Source organism: Stegodyphus dumicola, chromosome 7 (assembly GCF_044657685.1).
Source record: "Stegodyphus dumicola isolate Sdum_Otavi_A_Nest chromosome 7, ASM4465768v1".
Classification (NCBI taxonomy): Eukaryota; Metazoa; Arthropoda; class Arachnida; order Araneae; family Eresidae; genus Stegodyphus; species Stegodyphus dumicola.
The window spans coordinates 176098205-176110763 of NC_140774.1; the positions used below are offsets into that span (position 1 = coordinate 176098205).

Genomic DNA, 12559 nt, shown 5'->3' on the forward strand with positions numbered 1-12559 from the left:
TGACAGCTCTACATAAATTTTACTGTCCAAAATTCAGCATGTGTGTGGAATTTTGAACTTTTTTAAGTGGAAGGATCTGTATTTGAAGAAAAGGGGTTGTGTTTGTTCAGCTAATTGTTCTTGAGGTTAAATTTTGAACTTGATCAGTTTTATCAGTGTTATCATTCTCCGAGTTAATTTAGTTTAGATGGATCTCCACCAAATCAGATTGCTGACTATAAGTATCGTAGTTTGGCTTTATTTATATTTTGATTTTGGCAACCCTCTGTTAGAACCCGTGTTGCAGCGAAATCCGGTTGTAAGTATGCGATATTATAAAAAGTTTTCCTTGTCAATAATTTTTCCGAGTGGCAACAGTCTTGCGCGTTGAAAATAAAAATTTAATTTATTTCGATTAGAGTTGCCACTGTTCACTTTCAAATCGTAGAGTGTGTTAATCAAAAATTTGTAAGTTTTACAAAATATGAAATAAAAATAGCATTGCCAAACATTAACTACATTGTTATTATATAAGGTCATATTCTGACGTTGGAGAATGCCCGCGATTGCATGTGACGTCACTGTACGTCGAAAATGTTTAGTTAATGTCAGCGTTTTAAATAAACAGCTGCTAGTAATTTATGTTTTAACGGGAGTAGAACGAACTTAGTATACTAATAAGATTGCGCTAAGCATGTGTAGCATATCATTAGGTTTTTTCCGATGTAAAAAAATTTCAGAAATCCACAATACCCTGGCAGGATTCAAACTTCAGACCTCCCAAATACGCGTCGAGAGTGTTTACCATGAAGGCATGCGGAAGGCATCATGAAGGCATGCGGAAAGGATGGAGAAAAACACCTTATATACTTCTCCTTTTAAAGGGCGACTGGGGATCTGGTGATCCAGTTGCCAAATCCCGGTGGTGACGAATTATTGTCCACTACCTTTTATTTCGGGCACCATTTGTATCATTTAGAATTTTCCAAGCTAGGAAATCGAAGAAATCCGCAATATCCTTGCCAGAATTCGAACTCCCGAACACGCGTTGAACGTTACTTCCGAGTTACTCCACGAAGGCATGCGGAGATGAGGGAGAAAATACCTTATACACGTTTTAAATTTTCGCGTTACAAGAATCTTAGCATTTTAATAACATTAAAAAATGCTAGACATATTTACAAATAATGAAAATTTTAATATATATTTATTTTGGCAACAAATCTTTAAATACTACTTGTAAATTATAACGCATTATTTATTACGTAAACGGTTACAACTGATCCTTTTTACGCATGCTTTCTTATTCAGATACGCAGAAAGTCATCAAACTAAACATTTCTCTTTAGTTATTCTATGGTTAGTTGGTTATTGATTGTCACTGCCTAAAACAGGAGATATTTTTGTGAAGAATTTTCAAAGAAAAAAATGGCTCGTATCCATAATATACAAAAAGGAGAACTTTGAAACCTCATTTAGCTAGCCCGTTCGCCAGAACAACTTTAAAATATATTATTGTTTTCAGGAGTCTTACCTGCTCGCCCGTCGAGTAGCTTTTTTATTCGAAGTGAGAGTCTTAAAAATATGACTTAAAAAAATATAATGATTATAATAAGATCTGATTGTTGAAATTCTTAAATTTGAAATTCATGAATAGACATTGGCCGTAAAGCGACATTGGCGTCAAACATTTGGCTGCGAAGTCAAGTTTTACAGCTTCAGCTGCAATTATATATAGCTGAAATATTCCATGGTATTTAAAGGTAGTTTAAAAATAAATACTTTTTTTTCGCTCTCTCTTTCATTATAATCTAGCTCGCGTCTTAATGAGCAACCAGCGATCAAAGGATCCACATCGAGATAGTATCGTCACCTGATTCTGACGTTACATTCCAATTACGGAAGAATCATGCGCTGCGCATAGAATATACTCTGCGAAGATTCGCTCGAAGCAGCGGCCTAATCAGGCCGAGGACGCAAATTATACCAGTGAGGATCGCCGAAGATCTCTGCTAATAGAAGGTGTAGGGACCTTCTCGGGACCTCCCTCTGATCTGCGCATTCAAATGAGACGCTTCAAACAAAGAGAACTGCTCGCTTTGCATGAAATGCAACGAAGCCAATTTGGCAGGCAAACGTCGTCACCAGATGCCCTGGTTGCATCCCTCCCTTTCAGGCCGATCAGAGATGTCTTTGTCGGCCGCATTGTGCCACGAGCGCCCTGGGGCGTAACATCCTTGCGGTCGTCCTGAGCAAGCAAAAGGAAGATATTTTTTTTTTTTTTTTTTCTCTCTGCTCTTCCATAAGCAACGTTTTTGAATACCATACCGAGTCGTCTTCTTTTTTCTTTTTAAAGCTCTCGTTAAGCATTTTATGGATTTGGAAATCTGCTCTTTTGGGCAAGCTTGTGTCAGCGTATTTGAAACTTTGTGAATACATCGAAGCTCGCAAAGAAGTTCTTTTGTTATTCATGAGATAGTTTCTGTATGCTAATAGCTGAATCGCTGACAAAAAGGTATTCAAATTTTTTTTAAAAAAATCAGGTTTTCATTAAAAGAAGTTTTTATTAGGAAAATAATAACAAAAATAATAATCTATATTTTTATACTGTATTTTCAGCTTTAAGCTACAGGCACATTTTCCACCGATTACTTTGCTTTCTCGTATTCTTTCAGAAGTGTATAATAATTGTAAAATAGTCCCATTTACCACCTGATGCCTGTTATTCAGATAATGATACTGTTTCTAAGCAAGAAAGAATATTTGTTTGATTTCAAAGATTGTTTGATTCAATATTTAGAAATTTTTGGCTTTTGCATCGCATTAAATTTGCTTGTAATAAATGTACATTTCCCTTTTATCTGAAAAGGAAGAACTTCAAACTTAAATTACACCTGAAGAAGTAATCTGAAGTAATTAATTAGTTGCAAAATAATTGTTCCTTGGAGAGCGTTAACCTCTTCCCTTCCGAACTCATATCATAGTAAGATAACGCCAAAGAAAACTGAATTTCCTAATTTACATCATCTCTTAAGTCGTGAAATATTTTGTGGCTCTTCAATCAAAACTGAATGAAGTTTAAATAACATATTTTGTGGCAGATAGAACCCAATCAGTTTATCAGATTTATGTTGCTTTACGAAAATTTTCAATTGATTTTAATTTCGAGGGGGGAAAAAATTGAAAGGTTCCAAATTTTACGTTACGCCCAAAAAGGTTTTTTTTTTTTTTTTTTTTTTTTTTTTTTTAACGTTTTAAGTGTTACCTTTATTTATTAAATATCATGTTCTTTGCACTTAAACCGTACAATTCAATTCAATTCAATAGCAGTATCGCAAAATAATTTTAAAATGTGCATATTTTTAGAATTTCCGCTTTTTTTCCCGTACAGTGTTGCTATTTCTCGCTTTGTAAGCGTTGAGTTTGTTAATTAAAAATTCGTTAAATATGAAATCGATAATAAAACAAATTTCAAATTTCAAATTAGGGCTTCCAGATGCCCATATTCAGTGGAAGATTAGGTTATTCAAAATTTGATGGCTCTATGTACCGTTGTTTTATCACAATGTGAGGAACATACACTTTTTTGCAAAAACATCGAAGCACAAAGAAGGACTTTTGCAATTGTGACGAAATTTGGTAGGCAAAAACATCTTGATTGACCATGCAAATGTTCAGTTTCAAGGCAAATGAACAGGAATTCCGATCAAAGCGCGCATTTCTAGTGCGCAAATCGCAAAGTATAAAACCAGTAACAGAGGTGGAAAATTTACCTTTTTTTGTTGCTGCCATTGTAATTCTGTAAAGAAGCAACTAAAGATGACATTACGACGATATCGAAGACCTTACAGACACTTCGAACGTGGTCGCATTGTCGAGTTGCGTGAAGCTGGGTGGTCATACCAAGCAATAGGCCGGCACCTACAGCATACAGACACTGCTGTGCAAAGATGTTGGCAGCAATGGTTGCTACAAGGAAATTGCCGACGAAATGAAGTCTCTGGAAGGCCAAGGAGCACAAATGCGAAGCAAGATAGGATGATTGTTCGCCAGGCCCGAACTGCCCCAATGGGTGCATTATCGACTATTCAACGCACTGCAGTCACGTGCTAGACGGTACCTCCCATGGTACCGTCCAGCATCTCACGGCGCTTGTCTGAGGCGGGGTACACTCACAGAGGCTTTTAAGACGTTTTCCTTTGGTCCCACAACATCGGCGGAGTCGTCTGGAGTGGTGTCGCAGCCGATCATCATGGCTGCCATCGTATAGTGTTCAGCGATGAATCCCGCTTCACTCTTGAAGCAGATGACCATCGTGTCTGGAGAGGACGGCGCCAGCGGTCCCAATCAGCCTTTGTTTTACAAAGGTATACAACCATAACCCCTGGTGTAATGCTATTTCTTATGACAGCAGGTCATCTTTAGATATTCTCCGTACATCTTTAACAGCTCTACGATATGTTGATACCATCCTGCGGCTGCTTGCATCCCCCTTCATGGCACGTCCTCCCGGGGCCATTTTTCAACAAGATAATGCCAGGCCGCATACCGCTCGCATATCTCTGGACTGTCTCCGGTTGATACTCTTCCTTGGCCCGCAAGCTCACCAGACCTTTCACCAATCGAGCATGTCTGCGGCATGGTAGGCCGCCAGATTCAGGCACCACAAAATATCGCAGATCTGGAGGGACAACTGATGAATGCCTGGCAGAATGTGTCGCAGGATGACATTAGGAACCTCTACCACTCCTTACCTCGACGAATTCAAGCATGTATTGCCGCCAAGGGCGGTTCGACCAACTACTAATTTTAACACTCAGTGGGTGATTGTGAGCCGTGAACAGGTACTATGACCTTGATTTTTTAATCACTTTATTATCTGTGTATGAGCTATACACATATTCAGTTTCATCAAAAACAACCAGTTCCTTTATGGTGCTTCGATTTTTTTTTTTTCAAAAGAATGTACACGCGTTTATGCAGATTCTTCATTATTTAATTTCTTTAAATATAATGCAGGGCAGTAATATTTGGTGGCAACAATTTGAAAAGTGAACCAACAGACATTCAACGCAAAATGCCAAAACGAAATTAATAGTCCTTCTGGGCAAATTGCCCCTCTGAACTTTACCACACACTGAAGATACATTCCTTCGTTGACAAAAGTATGTGAAAATACTTTTTTGAATGGTGTTCTTTCAAAAATAAATATTCCAAATGTTTCTTATTTTCCGTAGTAAATTATTGACTTGACTAGAGCCTACTTCTGCTAGCTAAGCTCAGGGAAAAGTCAATGATGTTGTTTAATAACTTTTATTTGGGGATACTCTCTCCGGTGACTTAAATTCCAAAAGTGGCGTACCCATGTGTTCTGAGTAAGACTTGAGGTCATAGTGTATAGTTTTATGCCAATAAAAAATTAATTATCAGCTTTATTAATACAATTTTGGAATCAATGGGATTTTGATTATATTTTCAACAGTTGATAATATAATCAAACTAGGCTATCGACTCTTTGATTCTCACTGATCCCCAGGAGATCAATACCTAACCCGTTGGAACACTTAGTCTAAAGGTTAGGTTAGGTTATGTAATTACAGCAAAGCCTCGAGGGCTATCTGCCTAAGAGGAGGGATGCCTTCGTGGAGGACTTTCTAACGGAAACTGGCTCGTATACACGTTACACATGGGGAAAACCACGAAAACACCCATGCAGCCAGCCCGTTCGCGGGATTCGAACCTCGGACCGAACTACCAGTGTTCAGTGACTTTACCGCTCGGCCGCTGGTGGGCCGTACTTAGTCTAAAGGAAGGATGTCTTCTGGAAGGCAATCGGCTCGTATTTACGTTACACATGAGGAAAATTTCACAAGATCTTATGCAGCCAGGTTGAACTACCAGTGTCTTATCGATCTTCCCAATCAGCACCCATCATTAAAGAGTGAAATCGCATTGTCGTTGCTTAAGAATAATATCACGTGTTACAAAAACTGCAGAGATTTATTTTCGTGCTATCACATGGCTCACAGAATTCATAATTGTATAGATTAAGTTAATTATTATAACAAATCAGGTAATAATTACCTATGGAAATTGAAGTCAGTATGAAAAGTCATACTGTTTTAGTGCTTTTTCGACACAAGGTATAGTACTGACATAGTCTATTGTTTATTGAATCATTTCTACAACCTTTACTCTCATCATTAAGCTTAGGCGACAAGAATAAATAAATATTTTATTTTCTTTAACTACGTATAAACCGAAAAATTAAACAAAATAAAAACTACAAAACTCAACTTAAACAAAAGCATATTAAACATACTGTAGAGTCATAAGTTTTTTTTTTTTTTTTTGTTTAAGCAAAAGACGAAAAATGAGCAATGCCCTCGCCGGAACTCGAACCTCGACCTATGGAACACGCGTCGCTTGTGCTACCGTTACACCACGAAGGCATGCGGAAAGAAGAGAAAAAATACCTTATATACTCCCCTTTTTAAAGGGCGACTGGGGAATCCCAGACCCAATCGCCAAATCTTGGTGGTGACAAATTATTGTCTACCCCCTTTTTATTTCAAGCGCAAGTGGAGAGGCACTAGGATTTTGTTTTAAACAGGAGACGTAAAAAAAGTGCAGTGTCCTCGTTGCGACTCGAACCCTGAACCTCTCGAGTATGCTTCCAATGAAACCATGAAGGCATGCTGAAAGGAGGGAAAAAATACCTTATAATATTTAACATATGAAAAAAAATGTAAACTAAATAGGTTATCACATCTAGTAACGGACCTTGCTAAACGGGACTATTCTAAGAAACGAGATTCTGGTAGCACTGGTTTAAACGGAAGGATTCCTAGAAAAAAGAGCTACACTACGGAAACGATGTACCGGCTACGCGGGATTTTTTTAAACTTCGCAGAAAATGTTTCGGCTGGAGCTCTGTCCTGCATAGTGATCAACCAATCAGATAAAAGTTCTGCTTCTGGAGATTCCAATCTGAGCGATAATTGATTACTGTTTGGCGTTCAAGTCTTTGTAGTAAGTGAAAATGGTAACCTAGCTACGTGGGTTTCCTGGAAATGTGAAGGTTCTGAGAACTGTCCCTTTCGACGTCAAGTCCCACGTAGCCGAAACATAATGTGATTGGGACCTTACATTCTAGCAATGCAAAACTTAATCGATTTTTAAAAAACAAAGAGAAAAGAAAAAAATTAAAGGCTTTTTAACAAAAGGAAGTATCCACTTTCACAATTACGCCCCCACTTCATAGTTTTGCAGATGCTTCTTTTTTTAACATTTTCCCATCCCAGCCTCTCTTAATATGATAAGTACGAGTAAAAAGGGTTTGCATTTCAGCTTTTACATTCCATGATGTCCTATTTCAGTTGCCCCCCCTCAGGGTTTCTGGAGGTGGCAACATTAATCGTGTCATTTCAAGCTGCCCACCCATTCTACAAGTTACTTCTACATTTTCAATTCTAAGCAAGTTTTAAGAACATAAAATGAACTGTGATCTCATATATAGTTGTTTTAAATTTTCTTGATAAGTTCTAAAGCACTGTCCTCTGTCACACACATTACAACTGCCAATATATTGCACAAATTATTATATACTTTCCCTACACATGCACATAATATGGAGATGTATTTCATACTTTGCGAGTAACAAAAATATATCTAAATGTGTTTTTAAATAAATTAAAATAACATAAATTATTAATACAACTGAATCTTTGATGAAGAGAAATATTACATATGGCTGCAGAGTTCCCACTGAAGTTTTATTAATTTATGGGCAAATTTTATCTTCAACCTTCACAAAGTTATTAAAAAGTGCAACCCAAGTAGTTAATTCAACTATCTAAATTAATAACATTTTCAGTTCCTGAAAATAATTTATACAAACCAGTGAGGCTACTGAATATTTCATTTACGATAAGGATATATAGAAATTTTCAAAATCATAGGTTAATACTGAAAACTTGATTTTTAATAATAGCTTTGATAAGTTCTTTGTTATTATTTATCGAGTTGGCCCGTAAGTCCTGCCATTTTTTTTATGTGAAAATTTTGCGTGAAAAATAAAATGTTGCATTTCACATTATTCGATACAATTTTTTCTGTACAATTTTTTTTTTTTAATTTTTTGTTCTTTACATGCGATCAAAATGAAGTGTCAGGTCGACAAAAAAGAGCATTTTTCGATGCCTTCTGCGTTTAAAGTTCCACAGAAGCTGCTTGAGAGAATTGTGGAGTGTATGGCGAAGAAGCGATGCTTCTTAGAACGACTTAAAATTGATTTAAGCTATTCAAAAATGGTGATTTCTATCGTCAAGGCAATGAAAAGCTTGTTGAACATTGTGAAGAAGTCATGAAGACCAAAGGAGAATACATTATTGATTGATTTGTTTTCCATTTCTTGTTTTTATTTATGGAAAACCTTAAAAAAAAAAGAAGCCTTTTGATTTTATATTACACCCAAAAGGCGTTTTTTTTTAATGTTTTGTGTGTTACCTTTATAAATTAAATATCATATTCTTCGCACTTAAACCACAATATCACAAAATATTTAAAACAGCATATCTTTAGAAATTCTTTAGACAGTTTTGTGTGTGTATATATTGGATATATATATATATATATATATATATATATATATATAAATTCCCCCTGTGAACAATGTTGCCATTGCTGGCTTTGAAATCACCGAGTTTGTTAATTAAAAATTTGTTAAAGTTTTACAAAATATGAAATACACAATAAAGCAAATTATTCGGGCTTCCAGGTGCCCATATTTTGGTAGAGGACTACGTTATTCAAAATTTGATGCCTGTAGGTACCATTGTTTTTTTCACTATGTGAGAAACATTCATGCAGATTCTTCGCTATTTTCTTTAAATGTAATATTTGGTGGCAAAAGTTTGAAAAGTAAACCAGCGCATAAAGTGAAACAATGCAAAATGCCATTTTGAGATTAGTAGTCCTTGAGTCTAACACCCCTTTGGACTAAAAATAAATAAATAGAGCCAGAACTTACGGGCCAACCCAATATAATACAACAGTAGTTTATTGATTGATAATACTAGTTTATTGATATTATTTTAAGCTTTGCCGCTACACTTGCCATGATTATTAAAATTGGTATTATTTTTAATAAATTGACAAATCTTTTTAAGATTATTAGCAAAGGCTAAATCAGTAGCTTTTCTGTAATTATTAATCAATTAACTGTGAATTTTATGAAATTTAAGAGGACTATAAATGCAAGAAATGTTTTTTTACTGTAATCACGAAAAATTTCTGATACTGTATTTCAGCAGAAATATTCATTCTGACCATTTTTGAATCCATTTGGACCATTTCTTTAAGTGATGTCTTTACGTAAGGACAGAATAAAAGACTGTTCTTTCCAAAACAGATTGTAAAATTCATTTAGAAGGAATTTTTTCCCGTGACATACATATGTATGTATGTATCTCGCATAACTCAATGCTATAAAATCCAGCTGAGCATCTCCTTTTTTCTGTTGCAATCAACAGAATCAAACGTATATATATATATATATATATCTTCAGATTCACCCTCTTTTCCAGTTTAAAAGCACAGAAATGTTTTAAATGACAAAAATATTTAAGTTTTGGCAATTTCAAATTTTAAAAAAAATTAATTTTTGACAAATAACAAAATCTAGCTCTTAATGTTGTTTCTCGGTTCCTATGCTTATATTTGGGAAAGCATTATACTTGTTCTAAAAAAATAAAATTAGAAGTTTGACTCCCGTACGATAAATTTGACCGGAATATTTAATTTAAAAATTGGTAATTTTTATGTCATTTTCAACTTCCCTTTAGGCATCACTCGATTAATAAATAATTAATAATAATTATTCTAAGATAGAATAATTTAAGGAAATAAGTTTAAATAAAGTGCAGTAAAAACAAATGTGTATACATTAATAAGCCGTACAAGGATATCATGTGGTGTCCACATCAGAGTTTTTCATAGATTTTTAATACTAGTAGCATTTTTTGAAGGTAAAGAAATTTTGTAAGCAATATTATTTTTTAATAACTTTTCAGTGACCTTTCTGTAGAATATTTTACAAAATCATACTAAAATTTTATAGGCTTTTTTAATAATAGTAATGATAAATTAGCTGTTTAATTTCTTCATTTTATTACTTAATTCCTTGAAATAAATTTTCTCATTAATAAATTACAGTTACTTAATGTTTTTATTGATAACATTATTACAGTTTTCGCTGATAGGTTATACTGTAAGCAGTATATTCATAATCTTCAAAAGCATCAACAGGTATGCTGTATTTGTAACTGGTAGTGAATAATATATTGGCTTCAAATTGAGCTTGATTTTATTAAGACAATTTTGCTAGAACTTTAATTGAATCTTAAAATTCTAACAAGAGAGCATGCTGTATTTGTAATTGGTAGTGATAATATATTGGTTTTGAAAGAGAGTTTGATGATTTTGTTAAGATAATTTTGTTCGAATTTTAATTTGGTATTTTTGGTATCAAATTCTGTGAGCTTTTTTAGATGTTTATAGTCGATGATTTTTAGGGTGCTTGTGATAATTAATATGTTTTGGTCATTATTACTATGTTTCTCACAAAAAGAGAGGTGATAATGTCAAGGAGGATTAATTTCAGATATTTAAATTTAATTGTGGTTAGAAAGCAGTCTTTTTAACCTTTTAGTCATATTTAAAGAAAATTTCATATTTTATATTATTAATTAATGAAAATAATTTGCTGCAATAATTTGAAAATAAATAAAAAACAAAAACAAATAACACAACACTTAGTCATTTCAATAATCTTAATTACTCACCCAGCATTTATGTAATATTTTGTTGTTTTTGTAATTTTATCATGATGCAATAATAATACATAACACCTGATTATTTTAAGAATTTTAATTGTTTATTCAAAAGGAAAATTTACACAGCATTTCTGAAGATATGACAAACAAAACATTGTCTATTTTCCATTAACAGAAGAGCAGAAATTTTGCTCTCTCATACTATGCACATGAATGAGCCTAGTGAATTATTTCCTAAAAGCAGTAATCCTAGTAGCCCCTTTTTGCCATCTAGCATAGGGTTTATTAATAGGATCAAGAATAGGTCTAGTATCAATTTTTGTTTCTAAAGCACTATCACTAGTTATAGACTTGATCCTTTGTTCACGTGGCTGACCCAATTCTTCCTTTTCAGTTGCATGAGTTTCATCAGCATCAGGTTCCCTAGTAGACAGAGATGACCCTTGAATAATATCTTGATCTGGTTTTGTGTTAGTAGGTACTGCTGATTTTACTCCAGCAAGTTCTGATGGCTTCTTATCTGCATCTGCCTTCACAGACTCTGCCAGTTTTGCATTAGCATGTTCTGAAGACTTTTTAATGCTAGAAGAATCAAATTCCATACTTTTTGCAAGACTAGGCACATCAGGTTTTTCTGATATCTTATTAGAAGAATCAGTTGCTTTTTCTATTTCAGAGAGATCTAATGGCAGTTTATCAGTTTGAGGTCTCAAGTTCAAATCATCAGAAGGTGAACCAGAATCGGTATCACTTTCAGTTGCTATAAAAAGTAGATAATTTTATTTCAATTCATAAAAATATAAGACTAAGTCAAAGAGTCTAAGGGACTTAAATTATGAGTAACAATTATTTCTCATTTAGAGAAAAAATTTCATTTCAAGAAGTGATGTTTTTCCATATATGTATGAGTAGATTTTTTTCGCATTTACAATTAACAGAAACTTATGAAGCAGATCAGCTAACTTGGGATAGAATTTTTTTCTAATACGACTGAAAAAAAAAGTTCACTTTAAGCAGAGATTAGTCAATTACAGTGTAGAATTCTCACAGCAATCTGAAGCAAAATTATAGGAATAGTCAGATAATTAATGGGAATATGTTAGTGAAGGGCATAATATGAGAGATACAGTGACTGCCAAAACACACTGGAACAACTTAATGACTATTAACCACAGTCACAAATCAGTTACTGCAGTCAAATAAATAATCAAAACATAACTCACAAAAACGAAACATCTGAACTTCCAGTTTTCTTTATTTTCTAACAACTGCCATGGTAACGCAAAACAATTTCATGCACTACTTTGTGGCTGTACAGTGCTATGCTCAGAGTATGAGTGCACAGCGCAGCACAAATGCATAAATTTTAAACAGAACTTAAGCATTTAAAACTGTCACTAAAATATTATGTAAAAGTAAAACAGTAACTAAAGTGTAATAACACTAATGATGCACAAAAGACATGCTGTTATAATAAGTAACAATACACAGATTCAAATTTATAAAACTTATTAGGAATAAAACGATAGATCAGTTCATAATTAAATAAATGTCATTTCTGAAATATCAATGCAATTTCTTTTTCTGCCTTATTATAGCAAAAATTCTTTTGCTTACTTAATTTAATATCAGAACCATGCACTTCATCTTTGCCAAAAGAAGAAATGTCATCTACCTGAAATTATAGCAAAAGCAAAAAATATATATAAATAATATATACAGCAAGATATGCTTTATTAAGTTTC

At 34.0% G+C, this 12559-nt stretch overlaps 1 protein-coding gene across 3 annotated transcripts in view; it reads right to left on the reverse strand.

Moving 5' to 3' along the window:
• Nucleotides 1–10893: 10893 nt before the first annotated feature.
• The window catches only part of LOC118202091 (hapless 2), an 87573-nt gene continuing 85907 nt past the window's right edge, over nucleotides 10894–12559 (reverse strand). For all 3 annotated transcript variants that reach the window (XM_035374260.2, XM_085821088.1, XM_085821087.1), the window contains 2 exons: nucleotides 12432–12489; nucleotides 10894–11574 (listed from right to left, as the gene is read on the reverse strand). In XM_035374260.2, the coding sequence (XP_035230151.2) occupies nucleotides 11042–11574; nucleotides 12432–12489 (591 nt within the window). In that variant the 3' untranslated portion in view covers nucleotides 10894–11041. The remainder of the gene's footprint in view (nucleotides 11575–12431; nucleotides 12490–12559) is intronic.